Below are 20347 nucleotides of genomic sequence, written 5' to 3'. Positions count from 1 at the left end.
ACAGGAAGCAAAAGCCAAGAGGCTGTGGTTACCTCTCCTGACAGATGTGACTTTGCAGAGAGGCAAAGGGGATTTGCACAGCAGGTCTCACCCAGAGCGACTGAGGCTGATGATTTCAATAACACTGCCCCAGGGAGCGAGGGGCTCCAGGCTCCAGCGAACAGTCAGTCTGAGCTGTGTCAGCTGCACCAGAGTGCTGATTAGGCACTTTCCTCGTCAGAGCAGACCCATTCAGCAGGAAATGAGGCCACATATGTGCTGCCAGAGCTGAGAAAGCCATATCCTGCGGGTCAGAGGCTCCGCTCGCGTGCGTCAGCGTACTTCCAGAGCAGCTAAGGGAGGTGCACTGGTGTACAGAGAGAGCTGTGCGCCCAGCCTGTGGGAGAAAAAGGCATGTTCATTTGGCCTTCGGGATTTTTGGTACATGGGTAAAACTGTCAGGATGTCAGGTAAGAGGCACGAAAAATCTTGAATAAACATTTTACAAAAGCAGAAATATCTCAGCTGCAACAAGTGGGTGGAAGGGATGGAAGATTTTAACAGTGAAGTAATGCAAATCATGCAGTTGCAACCCTTGATGCTGGCTGCCCCAGTTCCATTAGCAAACCCTTCCAATCCAGGCACAAAGGAAGGTTACAGATCACTCATCTGCAGCACAGAGGTTACAACCTCTGCATAAAATCACTTGTTGCATAAAATCATCCAACAAGTCAGCATTGAATCTGGGAAGATGAGAGGTCAAAAGTCTATGTTTCTCCACAACTCACCCACCTAGTGCTGTTTGGCTCATGAGTATATTCCAAGAGATTGGCAAAATGTAGATTTATTAGGTATGTTAGGTGCTGGGTTGCCTAATGAATGCTGCTAGCAGTACATTTTAGTGACAAAACGAAGACCTATGCACAGCAGCTTACAGTCCTGTTCCAAGCTGTGCGAAGAAAATCTCTCCCTTGGTGAAAAATCTAAAAGAGCAGCTTCACCTGAGCTTATTTATGAAATGAAAAGTCAAAAAGATTTTCAGCCCAAGCCACTTTTAAAGGTACATTTGAAATTTTAGAATAAATATCCCTTTGAGAATAAGAATGACTTTTTATGTTCTTATGTTATTGAAGAACTTTCAGAATGGGAGAAATAAACAAAATAATTCTACACAAAAACCCTGAACACACAGGGAACTGTCAAAAGTACAGAGATCACAAGCTGCAAAACAGAAAGAATATATTTTCAGTAAACTGTCAGGCATAAGAGATTTCAGAAGTCCAGGTATGCCTCTGACTCTTATCTTCTATCATAGACAAATAGATTATATGAAACCTTCTCACCATTTAATTGATCTAGCTCTGTCCCAAAGCTCATTAGGGTTCTTGATGCAATTAAAGGAACTGTTAGTGCAAACAGTAACTGACAAACAACAACAAACATTGATACTGATTCTCATAGTGCATCTTTCAGCTCTGTAGGGTCTAGGCACTTACATGAGAGCTTAGGCAGCCCTTACTGATACCTTTACACCAGAATTTTGTACACCCCATTAAGAGGTTAGCAGACTGAAGGCATTTATGAGAGACATGGAGTGAGGCATGACTGAGCCTAGCAGAATTACATGAGAAGGAATAAAACATCCATCCAGCCTAATATCTTTTCTCAAACAATGGCAAGCAGCAGATACTTTGGAAAAGAGTATGCAAAATGTCATCCCCTGTTTCCTCTCAATCAGCAGTCCAAGACTTCCTGAAATGGAGTTTCCATCAGGACTATCAAACTAAATAATTGCTGGTAGAGTTTTTTTTGGTGAATATGTCTGTTTTTGAATAGGATTCCTTTGATAGGATTTCCCTGATAGGATTTCCCTTTGCTGTATTAAAGGAGTAGATTCAAACCTATAAATTTTAATTAGCTCCTCGGGCAGTATAACTTTTAACAACTCCTTCTGCTTCCTCAAAGCTGCTGGTTGCTCTGTGCATAATCCAGACCTGTCATTCTCTTGTGAGGAGTCTTTGCTGTGTGGACACAAAAGTCTGTCCCTGGAGGAAACAAATTGTAACATTTTAAAGGCAGTGTTCAGTCTCATAAGGATCAGATTTAGCACATGCTAAATTATCTGTGATGCTTAAAAGCAGACATGTATTATCCTGCCTAAGTGATTACTAGAAGAGGGGTGGAGTAGCTAAATCAGTACTAATTGCCCTATCCAGGGAAGCAGGAATGCCAAAGTGTTTGTATCATCCACACTTGATGCAACCCTAATATATAATCAGTCTTAACCCATCATACATGCTGGTAAAAGTATTAAATCCATGTCTCTGGGCATGTAGGCTGTCAAGTGATAAACGCTTCAAAAGCAGCACAGGGGAAATGCTGCAAGGTGACAACTTCCCTTGTCCTTTCTGGCCTAGCAGTGTGGGACCATTTGGCAAGACAAGGACAATAACCTTGGGGTGATGCACCTTAAGGTGCTATATCAAATTGTTTAGACTTCTTTAGAGAGAGAGTAAATACCAGTGGTCAGTAGATGTGATGTCACAGCACAGGGCAAACACCAGAGCCCTGAGCACAATGTCCTGGCATAGGTGTCTTAAACGCTCTACAGCATTCTTCCTCAAGCCTGCTGGCCATGCTCCCACCAACAGAGCCTACGGACAGGGAGACAGCATTAATTAAAACAGTGAGGATATGGTGGTCCTATTCCAGTTAAGGACTGGGATGAGTGGAACCGACATGAGGGCTTGAAAAATTTTCAACACCTCGAGGAAAGCTGAGAGGATGCCCAAAACAGCCTTCCCGTCCCAGCACTGTATCCCACAGCCTCCAGCTACTGGGCTGCCTCACCTGCTCGTAGAGAAGCTTTCTGTGCTCCGGGAGGGAGGGAGTTGCTGCTTCCCATCGACGCAGATCCGTGTCTTTTGGGCAAAATGTGTTTTTGCATGGGGGGGGGATCGTGGAGGCTAGAGATGGAGCATCCCTGTCTAGCCCTAGTGCCACCCCACAGGCATGGGGTGGAGCGAAACGACAGGGAAAGGAGGCGAGAAAAAGAGGGGGAGTTGAATGGGGGGCAGGACAGTGGGAAGCATAAAGGAGTACAGAGAGAAGGAAGAAAGCGAAAAAAAAAAAAAAAAAAAAGGAGGAGAAAGGGGAGGAGATGAAAAGCAAGGGGAGAAGGGAGGACCGGGCGGGGGAGAGGCGAGAGGCCCGGGAGGAGAAGAGGGAGGCAGCTTGTCAGAGAGGGACGGGACGGGACGGGACGGGACGGGACGGGACGGGACCGGACCCAGTGCTCCGCGGGCCATGCGCCTCCTGGCCACGGCGCTGGCCGCCCTGCTGGCCACGGCCCCGGCCCCAGGTAAGCGGCACCGCGGGTGCTCATCGGCGGACGCTCAGCCCCGGCAACCCCTGCCCGGGACGGGGCAGCCTCCCCTGGGCCCCCGGCGAGCCCCCGCGCTCCCCTCGGGCCGCCGCCGCCCCTGCGCGCCGCGGAGCGCGGTCCGGCTCCGGGTCGGGGTCCGGGTCCGGGTCCCCCCGCCGCCCGCACCGGGGAGGCGCTGGGGCAGCGCTGGGGCTCGGGCGGCGGGACAAGGGCTCAGCGGGACCGGGGGAGCTCGGCAGCACGGCCGGGAGGGGCGGCCCTCCGCCGGTCCCGACCCCGCTCCGCCGCTGCTTTCCCGGGCTCCCGGCAGCAGCGTTTCTGCACAGCGACCCGATCCTTTATAGAAAAGAAAACCTTTTCCATGCAGACGTTCATGGAGATGGGTTCTCGGCCATCGGTCTTCTGTGTCAGGCAAAGCCGAGACAAAGGGAGGTTTGAGATTGTTTTTTTCCACAGGTGCCTTGATCCCATAGGCATCAGGTGGAAATGCAACCCGTAGGCCACTTGTAAAAAGCCTCCTCCATTTAAGACCTTTATGCGTCCAAAACCAAACGTGCGTTGGACAGCTTGTGTGTCCTGAAGCTGCAAAACAGACACAGAGTCTGTATCTGAACTTCTAGATGCAGTGAGGTTAGAGGGGTGGGGAAGCCCTAGTCCTTCAAGGTTAATGAAAGAGTTGAATGTAAATCTTCACCACAAAAGGGCAGGAGATGGTGGAGGCAGATGTTTGGTTCAAGTCCATCTTTAGTCAATGCAGAAGCTTTCTGCGAGGGGGAGTCTCTGACTTGTGAAACTTGAAGACAGATCTGTTAACTGAAAACAGCTGGTTGCTTTTTGATGCTGTTGCTAGCCAGCTCCTAATTATTTTTATTTAAACAAAGAGCTTTACTTCTTCCTGGCTCATCTGCTCTTTTTAATTGTAGAGAAATCAAAATAAAGCAGGCTTTGACAGTAGTATAGTTTCCTAGAACAAACTACAACACAGATAAAACTCATCCCATATGCTTGTGGTCATGCAAATTTGAGATCAGAAGGTAACCATCCCAGTGGCATGCTTCTCTAGTCCCCCAGCTATCTATCAGTCCTCCCAGTCCTGAAGGGTTGGTTGTAGATTCTGCCTGTTGGTCTCCATGGAGGAAGGAAGAGTGGCCTATATACAACACTAAACCCGAACTGTGAACAGCTGTGCACAGGAGCAACTCCACCCGTATCTCCACTTGAAGTAACTGGGGTTGTCCCACAGAAACACAGCCATGCTGAAACTGCTCACCACATGTAAGGACCGAGCAGTGACTGTAAGGCCTTTGCCACTGTTCTAGCACAGACAGAGGGGATAGCCCTGGAATAAACAAGTTTCTGGCGGCTAGAAGTATAGTTTGGTACTCCTGACAATGCTGTGAAAATGTTTTGCTATGTGATATGGTAGACAGGAAAGTCCAGACCTAGCTGATTCTTGGAATTGAACTGGTCTAAGCAGAAGTGGACAATTTGCAAAATAGTAGGATTTTTTAAAACAGAGCTTAGTCAGCAGTCACCTTTCCTGACTCCCCACAGGCTAGTGAGACATGCAGGTGGAGGGTATCAAAGAAGCAAACAGCTAAAAGGTTGGGATGGGGGCAGCTAAGTGAGCTGCTTGAGAAAAGCAGAGACATGTTTGATGATTAAGCACGCTGCAAAGGAATCCTCAAATCTTTGACTCACTCTCCTCCCCCTTTCTATAAATAGTTTCCCTTTCCAAGCAGAAACAAAACTAAAACTCTTGTGGTGAGCTCCACCTGAGCAGCTACATCATGCTATATTGGGAAGGCAGGAGAAGGAAAACAGCAATTCCTCATTTGAAACAGCAATCCAAAATCTAGAATTTCAGTGCTCTGTTGACACACAAGCCTGCTCTCCAGTTGTGGAGAAGTCTCCTATTTTTGGCAAGGAGCCATTACAAGGGTAATCCTCATGTTGAAACTGATCCAGTGCCTGCTAAGGACAGGAGGAATATATCCACTAGTGTCTGGGAGTCCTGAAGAGGGTTTTCCTTTCCACATAAGAGGTATACGAACTCTTTCCTCCTAAATCCACCACTGTTCCTGCTACAGTGGCAGTGAGAGGATTAAGTCAAATAGATACTGTTTTTCTGTTTTATATAAAGCATCGCCCGACCCTGTTCAATATGAGCTGATATCACGGTAAAAGCATCAGGGGATTTCCAAAACTCTCCCCATTGCTGTACTTGTGCAACCAATAGCAGCCACAGAAGGAAGATAAGGAGATGGGGTCCCACTGATCAGACAACATGAAGGATGCAAAATTTGATATGTGCTTATAAAAAGGCATGTCCCCAGAGAAAAAGTAGAAGCCTTAGATATAAAATACCGATGTTTGTATGAGTGTAAACAGCTAGAAAGGGGTCAGAGACTCCACATACAATGCTGCTTTATCTTCTTGCAGAGGCTTCCATCATCACTATATCTGACTTCCTCTGTATTTTCTCTTGGGTACTTTTTGGCACTATGTTCCACCTAGTTTCAAATTAAACAATGATTCTTTTGCCTTTTATTTTGGGACTCTATTTCACAATTACTCCTAGCCAACTTTTTCAAACCAGAAGTTCACATGTCAGGAAAATGACATAATTGTTTTTCTTTACAGTTTTCATGACATGTTCATAATTTCAGTGGAAAAAGGTCTGTGTTTTTCATTTCCCCAAACCATAATTTTATAAATGATTTATTAAACATTTATTGCCTAAGGACTCCAAAAAGTGTTGAAATTCTAAATTTACTCCTTATTTACTAAGCAGCACAACCTTCAAAATTTAATCTTATTTTCATGGCAAAGGCATCCATTTATGGACTTCACATCTGCCAGTGAAGAACTAAGGTCAGGTAACTCCAGCGAGAAGTAATGGAAGTTTCGTGCCTAGAAAGTTTTTGGTGGGATTCAACCTTAATTTTAAATTTCAGCATTGTGTTCTACTTGTGTGCTTTCTACAATCCAAAATGACCTCTTTCTTTGACATTTGCATGAATTGCAGACAGAAACATCAAGGAGAGATAATTTTGTCAATAATCTCAGCCATGCTTAGCTGTAGTTTCCTAAAGAGATTTAAAAAAAAAACCTAAACCATTCTTTATACAACTTGTTTTCTCCTTCATAAATGAAAAAACAATGTCTACTTAGAAAATGCACACTCTTCAGTAGAGCTTTCTATTGAAATGACACAAAAATAATTATTATACTATTCATTTTCAGAGAGTTCTCAAACAGTTGCAATATAACTTCTTTAATTTAGTGGATTTACTTTAAGTAAGGTGATACAATTCACTGCTTCATTTCACAGCTTCACTGGGGCCGTAAAACCAGTATCTCTGCCTCCAGCACTCCTTCAGAAATAGAATGGAAATACTTTACTTGCTTATTTTGAAGATAAATATGTGTTTGTGTTTCAGGAGCTGATGTCAGACAAGAGTTTCTGCCAAAATGCACATCCTCTTTGTTAAAATGTTGCTTGCTGATGTGCTAGAAAAGTGTCCAAAAATGAAAATACCATTCTCTCAGAGTTGAAATTCTCATCAGTATTTGAGTACAGTACAGTATTCACATAACAGGAAGCTTAATGTTCACAGTTTGGAGGACATTTCATGCTTTGCAGAGTGCATTGCAGGGAGTGCTTGCTCACTGCTGAAATGTGGTTCTCTCTCTAGTGGATGTGCTCAGACTGGTAGATTACACATTACAAATCATGTAGGGAACACATTGCCATAATACACCATTGGTCGAAAATAGATCAGTCTCTGATATGACTAATAAGGACATTCTTGATGTACATTAGGAAGGAAATAAAATGAGTGTTGATTCCCATGGCTCAGAAAAGCAGTCCAGTATAAATCAGTTAGGTCAGGAAAGGAAAATCTTCCTCTAATGAACAGCTATGGACACTTCTTTCAACCTTCACCTGCTGCTAGAAGTAAAACAAGAGGCAAACAATTGGTCTAAGTGAGGTTCATGATGGAGAACATTAAAGACAAGAATCAGAAATTAATGGAACAATGAAATAATCATTTGTCCCAATATGATCTCATGTCATATTTTATCATGCAAATAATGTCAGATTAACTTGAATTGTAGTCAGAAGGACTAATCTGACAGATTTAGCCCAGGTTTCAAATGACCATTTAATTATGACAAGGAGAATATTACTTAAAACAGAGGACGTGGGGAACTGTAGCATATAGGGGGTTCAGTGGTCTTTCAGTGACCATCTGTGGAACAGTATGATGTAAGTTTTGCACAAATGATGTCTAAAAGAAGTAGATGGAAGCATGCATGTTGAAACTGTGACCTTGTCAAATCAGCAAAAAACAAAGATAGCACGTAGGAAAAACTGAGGATGGAGTACACAGGAATGGAGCAGAAGTTAGTAAAGCAAAGTCACGTACTTGAGGATTAGTAAGAATTTCTTTGATACATTAGAGACTGAACCACAAATGACAAAGAAGAGAAAACATGCAAGTATGCTATTTATTTATAAACTGACATATAATCACATGCGGAAGTGTCATGAAAAAGTGCAACAGAATTCTAGGATATAGCAGGCAAGGTATATCCCAGTCAAATCTGAGAAATACTGTGAGTATTCCACAGGACATTAGAAAACTTCTTTCCAGACACTGACTATAATTGCAGTCAATTACATTAAAAAATTTAAAATTATTACAATCAACCCCAAAATTTAAACTGTAACCAATGCAGAAAAGGGCTGCTAAGGTGAATAGGGAAATGAAGACACTGCTTACTAGAAGAGACTAACAGAGCTTGGCTTCTTCAGCTCAACAAAGTGAAGGAAGGCTGAGACACCAGATAATTGCTTTCTATATAGAGTCAGGAAGCAAGCTGAGAGAAGAAAACACTGTTTCAACTTAAAGTTGGCACAGGAACAAATGGGCACAAACTGGCTATTGAAGCCATTCTTGTGGGTCCCTTCCAACTCAGCATATTTTGTGATTCTGTGATTTAGCCTGGAAGCCCTAAGAAGGATGCAAGTTGTCAGAAGAGCTGGTCATGGAACAGCTTTCCAAAAGCCATTCTTGGCTCTTTCTCCAAGCGAGTTTTAGATCAACATTTGTTCAGGCTGATGAAAGATTGCATGAAGTTGATCCTATGATGGCAGCAAGGTCTCCACATGAGCCCTGCATTACTGACTAGCAACAGCAAGAATACTAGAGCAGACTCTCTGAAGGAGGGCCTCATACCACCTTTAATATTCACAGAGGAGTAGATGATTTCAAGTTATACAAGCTCATTAAATTGTTGAACACTAAACAGATTCGATCAGGTTATCTGCTGTGGGCTTGCACACTGGGGCAGATTATGGTGCTGTTGTGCCAGTATGGAGGATTCTCATCATCTTTTCTTTTCTTTACAGATGCTTGTGAGGCTTTAAATGTAACAGTCTCTCCTGGACCAACAGTGCGATACTTCGAGGGAGATAATGCTACTCTTTACTGCCACATTTCTCAAAAGAGAAAGACAGACAATTTGTTGGCTGTGCGGTGGGTCTTCGCTGCATCACCTACCCAGGAGCATCTGATGATCAAAATGACCAAGTTTGGATCTGTCCAGTATTATGGAAATTATACTCATCATTTCCACAAGCAAAGACTTCATCTTCTTAAGGAGAAACATGGAACTATGTACAAATTTCTTATTTTAAGTCTCCAGCAAACAGATCAAGGACGTTATATATGTAAAGTCCAGGAAATTGGCAAACACAGGAATAAGTGGACAGCATGGTCAAATGGCACAGCAGCTACTGAAATAAGAGGTGAGAGACTATGGATTTCAAGTCTATCATTTTTTTTGTCCTGCGATCCCCTTTTTTTCTTGCAAGTTCATCCATAAGACATTTGAACTTATGTTATTTTTAAGTGTAATCTGTGGGTATGAGAAGAAAACCTAATACTCAACTTCTTTACTAACTCATTACAATTTAAACATTATTCAGCCCATAATAAAATGTAAAGAAGTGAGAAGGTTGGTAGAAGATAGTCTATTTCCATTGCCTTTTATCAGAATAGCAGTAATTAAAACTCCTTTCCATTCAGCTACAGGTCTCTGGTGGGTTGACCTTGGCTGGACACCAGGTGCCCACCAAGCCACTCTATCACTCCCCTCCTCAGCAGGACAGGAAGGGGAGAAAATAAGATGGAAAAAAACCATTCACAGGTCGAGAGAAAAGCAGTTTAATAAAGCAAAAGCAAAGGCCATGCACAGAAGCACAGGAAAACAAAAGAATTTCCCATCAGCAGGTGATGTCCAGGAACTTCCTGGGAAGCAGGGCTTCAGCATGCATAGTGGTTGCTCCAGAAGACAAATGCCACAATAATGACTGCCCTCCTCCCCACCCCTTCTTAGCTTTTATTGCTGAGCAGACATCACATGGTAGGGAATATCCCTTTGATCAGTTTGGGTCAGCTGTCCTGGCCATTGTTATTTAAATACAAAGAGACAGAAATAGGAGAGAAATTAACTTGTTTTCTGAAGAATATGCATTGGGTCTATCAGAAATAGAAGCATTATATTTTAGATATATGTTTTACCTCCCTCTCTTGCTGTTTCCCTTGCTCTTAGTTCTAGTCTAGCAGCAGTTGGTAAGTAGCACTTCTAGTATCACTTCTGTACTATTGTTTGTACCACTTGTAGCCAGAAAGCAGAGCTAGAAAAGCGTTGACCAGCCTACTGGTATGGAACTTCGGACAAAATGACCAGCAATGAGTGATGGATGTGAACCAAGTTGAAAATGATCCATCTCTTTGGGATGGGTCAGCTCAAATCTTATGTCACCACACCCACACTTTTAGAGATGGGTGAAACTGGATTTAGAGAACAGACTCCAGGCCATTAGTGTTAGCTGGCAAACTACCCCTCACTTGTGGCTTTATAAACAGAAAAGTTGATTTCCCAAAGGGTCAGCTCTAGAGATAATGCCAGAAAGCAGTTAAGAGTGTTTTCTTATTCGCTGAATAAGTTCTTAAGTGCCTATAGTGAAACATATGGATTTGTCAGGAGTGCTTGGAAAGGGAATGGCATGTTCCAAGTAAGTGGCAGCAGAAGAAAAAACAATATAAAATGTTGTTACACCCCCTGTCATACCTCTTATCACAAAAAGCTACTCTGCATCTTTCATAGCTTCTCAGGCTATTGCTAATATAGAAACATCTCATTGCTCTTCATAGCTAAAGTGTGGGGTTTGGATCGATTTAGTCATTGCAAAGAAGGGAATTTGTAACTTTTCAGTCCAGTCTTTAAATATTACTTTGCCTCCAATTTCTAGTATGAATTATGAATACATAATCAGGGTAGGGATTTGAGACTCATGACTTCATAATTTTCACACTGTCTTCTCAGCTGTAGTACTTCTCTCTGCTTCAAATGTGACCCAAAGCAGAGCAGGAAGCCTGAGTCAAGGGAGAAGGCTGGCCAACCTGTAAACTACACCGACAGTATGCCCTGTGAGGCATTTATTCTAATTCTAATTCTAAATCCAAATTAAAGATACCAAATGCTATTGGAAAAATGACATATCTTTAAATGCCATAGCAACTGTTTTACTGCTTAAAGCCACTTTACTGGAAACAAAGGACTGTCTTTACTAGTGCTAATGCACTCTCAGTCTACAGAACTTGCTACACTTGGGAGGGAAGGCAACTCTTTTCCAAGTAGTGATAAAGTTTCCAATTTTCTCGACAGGGAAAAGGCTTTTCAAGGAAATTTTATTCCAAACACATTTTGTATTTTATATTATGATCAGTTATACTTTTTATTGCAAAGGGATTTACTTATATTACAGTTAGATCCAGGATGCAACAAAAGGAGCAATACAAATTGCCTGAAGCATTTGGATACTTAAATTGTACTGCTTGTGCCTTATCAAACAAGGTAACAGTGTTCCAACACATCACAGTTACTGTGTTGCCTAACATTTTGTTCCAGTTAATATGTCTGCAGTTACCCCCAAATTCAAAATAGTATCTTTATGCTAAAGCACCAGGCAAATTTCTCGAAAGTTTGCACATCAAGTGGATGTAGAAATAGCATAATCCCTTTTCTTTTTAGTTCGCACAGGAAGAGGAGGTCACTGTGCAAGATAGAAATTTCCAGAGAGAAAAGAAAAGAGTCATTCTGCTTCTTCAAAATGTAACTTGCTCTGGAAGCAAGCTGATAGCTGGATCTGTTGTATCTACTGCTATTAATTTATATTGAGATTTTGTTATTTGCTAGCAAGTTTGCAGGCATAAATTTGTGTAGGCCATTAAGAAGTTGCAAATATATTTTGTTGAAACACATACATTTATACAAATACACATACTGGAGTTGTGGAAAAATAATTGAGTTACAGGCTATAGTTCCTTAATGTCTAATGATGGCAGTTAAAAGTTTAGCTACATATCTGACTTCTACTTTAGGGGCAGAATACATTTCTTCAGAAAAGAAGCCTCACTGATGGAGATGCAGTCAACTACAGTGACTTTGCTGTGTTTTCAGTAGGTCCAGCTGAAATTTGAACTGTTGCAGTTTGCCCCTTTAGATGTGGGGAATACAAGACATTGAATAGGATTTATAAAAAGGCTATTGTTAAGTCTTGTTAGTAAACCCAGGAGAAATCCATATGCTGATGTTGCCAAGAAGTGTTTCCTTCTTCAGCCTCAGCAACATCTCCTATCTAAGCTGAGGCGAACCTTTCCCCCTCCCCTCATCCTCTTATCAAAGGCGTAGTTTCCTTTCCTGGGCTTGTGTGGTCAATGTTAGCCTAACAACAAGTTAGTGGTCTTCATTATAGTACAGAATGCACCAGAAAACAGTTTATTTGAGACGAAAAATAATAATAAAAAAGGAGGCATCAGAAAAATGTTCTCCCACTCCCTTCCTGTCGGAAAATTCAAAATAGTCAGTAGCCTTCTCAGAACAATATACAGCACCTCCAAACCATCATTTATAATCAGGTAATTCCTCAAGGTACTGCACATCTTGTAGGAAGAGCAATACATATTCCAAATGGTTTACAATCCAAGAAAAGAGACTACTCCTGTTGGGGAGAAAAACATAGAAAATTAGACAGTCCAACTATAATCTTATTGTCATGGACAACAGAAACAAGTAGAGATGATCACAACAATCTGTCTTGTTGGGAAGTTTATGTGTCAGAATTTGCCACAGAAGAAAGTCTGAGTTCTCTAAAAATATTAGTTTCATGTGACATTTTCTAACAGTAAAAATGTGGTAAAATGTAGGAATGCAAGATTTTTTTCCTCAAAATGAACAAACCCCTTTTTTTCCAGGGAAGTTATTCTGAAATACTTGCCAAAAATCTACACATGTGATGCTTCCATGAAACAAATTAATAGATCTGTTAAAATATTCAGGATGAGCTTCCCATCACAACTGAGCAGATTTCATTAGTCCTAAAAGTTTTATATCCACTGAGTTAGCCCTACACCTCACATCCCTGCAGGGCGCTCCTTAATGAATTCCTTTTCCAGTAAGATACTTGATCTTTAATGACTTGCCACATGAAACTCTTTTGAGAAGTTCAGACCTCACTGGCAAGCTGGAGGACATCACTAGACTTACGTTGTATTACAGCGATTGCTAGCAGAAGAAAAATCATGGATTAACATAAGTGACATAATCTAATCCAATGTCATAAAAAAATATCAGCATGCATAAACAATCTGGCTGAGGAGAGCAGAGAGGGTTTTGAACACTGATCCAGCATTCAGAACATTTGTATTCTAGTGTTAGGCTGTACAACTGTTATGATATTGATAGTCATCCATCCTCCTGAAAGAGAGAGGACAATTCTGTGCAAACTTGACAGCTATTTTCCCTCTTAATTGAGCTAGAACATTGTCATTCGGTCAGCCCTTTTTCTAGGCTATAAAGGTGAGCTGGTACAACTTGTGGGCATGCAATCTTTATTCTCAGGAAAAAACTGCCACATATAGGCAGGGGAATTATGCTGGCTGAGAACTTGAGCTGTTCTGCACTCAATGGTGAATGGCCATTGATATAGCAATGACAGAGCAGTTTATATTAAGGATGTTCAGCCTACTCTGTTCCTACATCTGAGCCAACAACACTGAGTGTAAGTAGATGTGTTCTGCTTTACAGCTCAGGTATGCAATTTCTGAAGCTTTTGGACAGTTTCAAAAAGCCCATGCATGCATGGGTGCATTTTTTTCAGATAGGCAGGTATCATAGCCATGTATCTTTAAAAGGCACAGCATGGAATCTGACTTTTGAGGAAAGTAAAAAGAACTTTTGAGCAGTGCTCTTACTTTGGGTCTCTCACTGTGTTATTTGGGTGCTGTTGTAGGAATTGCAGAGCAGTTCGACCTGCTAAGGGACATCCACAAGAGCTTTGGAGGGAAGGCAAGTTGGGCAAGATCAGGGCCTACAGAGTCAGTCCTGAAGCTGGGGAAATGCTATCACAGAATCATAGAATCATATAATGTGTTTAGTTGGAAGGTATCACAATGGGCCATGTGGTCCAACTTCACTGCTCAAGCAGCGTCATCCTAGAACACATCGCACAGGATTTTGTCCAGCCAGTTCTTTAATATCTCCTGTGAGGGAGACTCCACAACCTCTCTCTGCAATCTGTTCCAGTGCTCAGTCACCTGCACAGTGAAGTTCTTCCTCATATTCAGGTGGAACATCCTGTGCATCAGTTTCTGCCTGTTGCCTCTTGTCCTATTGCTTGGTGCCACTGATTAGAGCATGGCTCTATCCTTTTGGCACCCTCCCTTCAGATACTTACACACATTGACAAGGTCCCCTCTCAGATCTCTTCTTGAGGCTGAACAGGCCCAGGTCCCTCAGCCTTTCCTTGTGAGAGATGCTCCAGTCCTTCAACCATCTTTGTTGCCCTCTGCTGGGGCAACAAACCCGCTCCATGAGCTCCATGTCTCATGTACTGAGGAGCCCAGAACTGGACACAGCACTGCATTGCCTCATGGTGTTTTTCTTCCCTGAGTGCAGGACCCTGAATTTGCCTTTCTTGAATTTAAGACGGTTGGAGACCTGTCAAGGTCCTGTGCAGCACTCGGGGGTATCAGCCACTTCTCTCAGCTTTGTGTCGTCAGCAAGTTGGTAGAGTTTACTTCAGTGCCAAACATTGCTAGAACAACTTCCATGTTTTTCTGAAAGAGCTGTGCCTGATGTGGCTGGCTCCCAGTCAGTTCTCAGGAAGTCTTCAGATCTATGTCCTTCAGTAAAGTTGCTGTTCTTCCCATTATTTTTTTAACTTAACTTCTAAGACTTAGAAATACACTACAGTGTTAAAACTTCTTATTTGTAATTGTAAGGGAAAATAAATTCTTATTCCCTTGAGCATAAGTTGTTCATCTCCTCTCTCAGAATTAGTATGTTTTGGTCCAGAAACACAAACTGGAACCCTAGAGGTACGAGTTCTGAGCAGCAGAAACATAGAGGCAGAATAAAACCAGATACATTAATGGCAGCTTTTCCCCTGGAGTACTCAGATCAACCCTGCAAAGCCATTACAGACCTTACAAGCACATCACCACTCTATTCCAAGGCCTAGGCTCTTCTAATGCATATTTCAATTCTCTTCCTATTGTTCACTGCAATTAACTTTTGATTGAAGAGTCACACACTGCATCTTTCCCAGAATAAGAGGACAACAGGGAGGCAGTCTCAAGCCATATGGCTCTTGTGGAGTGTGTCAAGCCATATAAGATTTACTGGAACACATGTCTATAATGCTATTGTGTAAATTGTTTTGTTGAAAGGTAATTATCCTGTGAGATAAAGCAATCTTGAGATCTTGGTGCTGAAGTCTAAAGCAGAGTACATTTACTTCAAGAAGTCCAAACTTTTTATGCCACACAATTTTTCAACTCTTGTTGCTTTTTTTTTTCCAGTGATTTCATCAAAATCTTCTGATCATCCCATTTTCAAGACAAATCATGAAGCTTGGAAATTTTTTGAAGGTAAAGATGCATCTAACTGCTACTGCTTCTATACCCAGTGCTAGTTTTGTCCAATGCTACAGGACAACCGAAGTGCTCCAAATCAGGACCAATTTTGCTAGTTTCTGTGCAAACCCGAGCCTTGCCTGAGAATCCATCCCCCAGAGTACAGGTGTGCTGGACAAAAGAGAATGGAAGAGTCCAGCTTCAGTTTCTCATGTATCTGTTATGGTCAATGGGAATTTCACAGAATATTCCAAGCTGGAAGGAAACCACAAGGATCATTGAGTCCAACTTAAATGAATGGCCTATACAGGGATCAAACCTACAACCTAACCTTGGTGTTATCAGCACCACGCTGTAACCAGCTGAGCTCATCTCAGGGTCAGCAGCCTATGCCTGGCTAATCACACAATGCAAATGCAGACCCTTATTCAGGAAGGTGTTCAGCATGTCTGCAGAGGTACCATGTACTCTACACTTCTACTGGCCTTAGAAACTGCTCAGTAAGCATACTTTACACTGCAAGAGCAGCTTGAAGTTCCCTTGAGTTTCAAGGCAAGCAATATTTTCTGTTTAGATTAGTGGACAACTGTTCCAAGAGTCTGTAATCCAGAATTTGCATGCAGTTAGGATTCCCTCCTCCTCCCCCCCACAATCCAGAGCACTAGTGAAATGCCAGCACAGCACTTACAACTGCTGTGCTTCCTGCCAGGCAGGAGTGCTCGCTTGCAGGATGGCCCTGATTCTGTGGAGAGCCTTGCTTTTTAAACCGTAATTTATAAACTATATTGTCGCACTGCGTAAGGGGAATGAAACACAGAACTCCAGGTCAGGGGTACAGTTCCAGCAATGCTATTTTCTGCAAGAACACTTGACCTCTGAGGCTTAGTTTCCTCTGTGTGAAGCAGGAAAGAAGCCAATATCCCCCCCTAAGGACGTTTCAAGACATTAATGGGTAGAGCATCCTTAAAGTACTCTAAAAAGAGTTCTAGTAAAAGCAAAAATAAGTAATTAAAGATTTCTTCTCCTTCTGAACAAAATACTTCATCTTGATCTGCCATAGTACAACTCCTGTCAGCTCCACTGGGAATGTGATACAGCACCTGAATGAAAGCCATAAAGGGAGACTGAGGCTGTAGTTTTAAAAAGGGGAAAAAAAAACATACAAAAATTTCAAGCCAGTGTTGCTAGCAGAAAAAAGCAACTGCAGATCTTCTTGCTTCTTTCCCAGCCACTCAGCATAACCCCACTGCCACTTTTCATGTTTTATTGTTTGGGTGTTTGGTTTTTTCTTTTTTTTGTTTAAAAAAAAAGGTACAGCTGTTTGAACTGGGAAATAATCCAACTGAAGTCCTTTTGGTTTTTGGGTTGCCATTCAAAAAAAAAAAAAAAAAAAAAAAGAAAAGGAACAACCCAAACCAGTTCATTGCTTGCTGCTGAAAGTCAGATCTCATAGGTGTAGTTACACCTATTTGCATTTATGGAGATTTCAAACAAATTTTAAACTAAGCAGGGTATTGTAGGAAAGTTTCAAGTGAGTTAAACTATTTCTGAACTCTAATCCTACATCTTTAGGGCCAGAGTCTATTTAGATCTTGTAAATGTAAATTTTTTCTATCCTGTCATCATGAAGAATACAGCTGTAACACTGACTGTCATCTGTGCTTGGTTTTCAGACCTATATGTGTATGCAGTGTTTGTGTGTTCCATAGGAATCATCAGCGTCCTCCTTTTTACACTTGTCATTCTCTGTCAGTCACTTCTGAACAAGAGGAGATCCACAGGTGAGTGAGATGTCATTCTTGATGACTGCAAAGCCCTTATCAAAAAGTGGGGCAGGGGGTGGGGGAGAAAAGAATGCAGAAGAAGCAGGAAAAATAAATATTTCCTTGGCTTGATTATAATTTAAAAAAAACCAAAATGGTAGGAAAAAATTCTGCCAACCAAACTAGAACAAAGTAATTTTCCTCCCTTTGAATAGCTATTTCAGTTTAATTTTTTTCAAAAATCTTTCACCTTTGCACAAATGTAAGCTGAAGGTTGTTGGAACTTCTTTCAAAGCAGACCAAGTGCTGTATCATTAAGTTGCATTCTGACCAGAATCTAACATTTTGCATGAGTCACATTTCTGCACATGTGTAGAGGGGCTTCAAAGCAATCTCGCTCTATTCTGTTTTATTCTCTCTTCCTGAGTAGCTGTCAGTATTCTTGGGAATACGAGGGTTTTTATCAGTACACCCTCATTTGTAGCCTTTTTTGAAACTAAGGTATCATTTCAATATTCAAGTCTGCCTTTTCATAATAATCTTTCAAGGTCAAGGATTATTGTCTCATTCTTCTCTTCCTCAGAGAGGGTTTCTCAAAGAGGCTGCATCTACATCCAAGCAGTCCTGTTGTAAACAAAAGTGCTGTTTCTGATCTGTGGAGTAGTCTGTGCAGGCTTTACCTTCATTTTGGTTCAAAAGTGGTTTGTTTGGAGACCTCACACAAGCTTCAAGGATGAGACACCAGCATGCTTAGCAGCCACCATGTTAGAGGAGAGCATAAGGACCACCTCTGAACAGAAGGTTTCAGAAGGAGCTTGGTTAGTGATTTCTCTTGTTAATGACAGGAGAGAATCATGACTTTGGTGCCTCTGCAGCACTACACACATACCACAAAGGAATGAGTGACTCAGATATACAAATGAGAAGACATGTAAACCAAAAATAGATGTATAGAGAAGCCTTTGCCTGACCACAAACACATTTCAGCCTGTGGCTGCATCTTCCTGGTAATGCGCTTAGTAGAGTAACTCTGATTCTAACTGAACCCACCAACTCTGCTTGCCAAGAGGAAGGAACAAGATCGATGTTATTCTTCCTACCCTGTTAAGTGATGACAAAGGTTTTGTGCCAGGGGAGTACCCACACTTAAGTATGTTGGTCATGGTGAGTCACTCTGAAGCCACAAGCACTAGACTGATGCATCCTAGTTTTTCTTTAGCAGACCCAGTTCTTGGGTTAGAATTCTTGCTTCTGTTTCTGTCGGCTGACATCGGTGTAAGCATACAAGCAGCTTGGAGGAAATGCCTCTTTACATTGAACCAACACCAGTTAAATATAGAAATAATATACAATGTAGAATAAGCGTGTACAACAGATAAAAAGTAATTTATTCTGAACTACTAAAACTTTTCTTTGTTACACTAATATCTGAATAATTGCAGGCTTCACCAAATTTTTATTTAGGTGTTGAATATTATTCAGTAAACACTGGCAGCATTAAATTTACAGATTCAATGAAAATATTGCAGAAGAAAATTTAGCCAGTCATACACAATTACAAGATTTTCAGGCAAGTTGTCCAGCCGGGACCACCTGATCAGAGTATTTTCCAGAGCCACAATAATTGGCTCAGCACCTAGTCAAGAATCAGGGTATTAAAATTTCTGAAGCAGCATTGAAAGAATGCCAGTGATGGACATAGTTTCCACCAGCCCACACTGCTTTTTCTCCCCACAGCTTCTGGGACATGGCAGCAAGCTCAGCCCTGAGCCTCTGACCCACAGAGCAGCACTTCCCTGAGAGGTGCTGTTTTCACTCAGCACGCGGGCATGGGGCACAGAGAGCCCCCTCCTCCTTCACAAGTGCTCTACCACCTCCAGAAGCACCTTCCAGGGGTTACAGTTTGACCACAACAGACAATAGCAGTGCTCTCATTGTCTGTTAGCATAAGGCATTATTCCTTAAAAACCATTACTTACCTCCTCTCCACTGTCAGTACTCTGTACCTCCAATCTAGGCAGGGCTAGACAGGTGCAAGTATTCATGTGAAAAGAGCCTGCAGTGAAATCATGAAGTCTATCCTTCTCTGAGAAAAGGAGAAGACAGGGTCAGCAAAGCAGTCCTCCCTCTGCATAACACTAAGCCTCTCAGCAGGCTCCAGGCACAGCCTTCTTCCACCTGTAATGAGGCGTTGCCACATCAACTTCCTCAGTAGCCCTAAAAGAGAAGCCTCACTCTGCTCTTCCATTTGAGACCAAGTCAGGGACCCAGGACAATCAAAACTGTCTCCTTTCTTCACCTCACTGGGCAAATTTCCATCAGAGCTTCTCCCTGAACCTCTATAGTTCCCCCATTCCTGCCACAGAGACACCAACAGCTTCCCTTCCCTCTCCCACCACTCCAGCTTCCCCTCCCCAGTTCCTCAGCCCAAACAGAACAAGGAGGATAACGTGCCCTGCCCCACCCCAGCCCCACACAGACGGAGTGGAGGCAGATACCCAAGCACAGGGAGAAGAGGGAAAACTGCCCAACCCTCTACGAGAACAACCTGGCCTGATCTGGAACATAGTGGAACTCATACCTGAACTAACAGTTGGAATTCGCCATAGATGAAGCTGGAGAGTGGTTGAGTTGTCATCCCTGGAGGCATTGAAAAGACACATAGATGTAGCACTTAAGGACATGGTTTAGTGGTGGACTTGGCATTGTCAGGGTTAAGGGCTGAACTCAATGATCTTAGAGGTCTTTTACCTCTAACATAATATCATTTAAACCTAAATGATTATGTGATCCCTCTGGAATGAAACCTGAGAAGATCCTGGCTCATATCAGGGTTCTGACAGGAGAAGGGTGACACTGAACTCAGTTCCTCACCGAGGGAGCTCTCAGTTTGACTAGGTTGGCACTGCATCTGAGGCTGGCCCGTAGCACAGGGAGCTATGGGATGCTGTGGGAAGCAGCAACGGTTGCAGCTGGCAGTCCCTCTGTGGTTCTGGTAGAAGCCTTTGCCCATTTGTTACAGGAGTGATTGTTCTTCTTAATTCCTGGTTCAAAGGACAAGAGTATTTACTGCAGGGCAAAAAAAATAACATATACCTAGTGATGCTCAAAAGCGTGTCAACACTGTACGTGAACTTTCCCTTACTCCCAAAGGATCAGGCCTACTGTTCTCCTATGCATTTAAAAAAGGCCTGACAAGTAGATGGAAGCATTGCCTTGCTTGACTT

General features: G+C 42.4%; 1 protein-coding gene across 3 annotated transcripts in view; it reads left to right on the top strand.

Moving 5' to 3' along the window:
- The first annotated feature begins 3181 nt into the window (after nucleotides 1-3181).
- VSTM4 (V-set and transmembrane domain containing 4) overlaps nucleotides 3182-20347 on the top strand; it is a 37550-nt gene continuing 20384 nt past the window's right edge. The window contains exons 1-4 of one of the 3 annotated variants that reach the window (XM_064662820.1): nucleotides 3182-3340; nucleotides 8784-9182; nucleotides 15304-15372; nucleotides 17031-17138. In XM_064662820.1, the coding sequence (XP_064518890.1) occupies nucleotides 3286-3340; nucleotides 8784-9182; nucleotides 15304-15372; nucleotides 17031-17138 (631 nt within the window). In that variant the 5' untranslated portion in view covers nucleotides 3182-3285. The remainder of the gene's footprint in view (nucleotides 3341-8783; nucleotides 9183-15303; nucleotides 15373-17030; nucleotides 17139-20347) is intronic. The other 2 variants (XM_064662821.1, XM_064662818.1) reach the window with 2 other exon arrangements.

This window comes from Pseudopipra pipra, chromosome 8 (assembly GCF_036250125.1).
Source record: "Pseudopipra pipra isolate bDixPip1 chromosome 8, bDixPip1.hap1, whole genome shotgun sequence".
Lineage (NCBI taxonomy): Eukaryota > Metazoa > Chordata > Aves > Passeriformes > Pipridae > Pseudopipra > Pseudopipra pipra.
The sequence above is the reverse complement of the archived record's forward strand: the minus strand, read 5'-3'. Positions and strand labels throughout refer to the sequence as shown.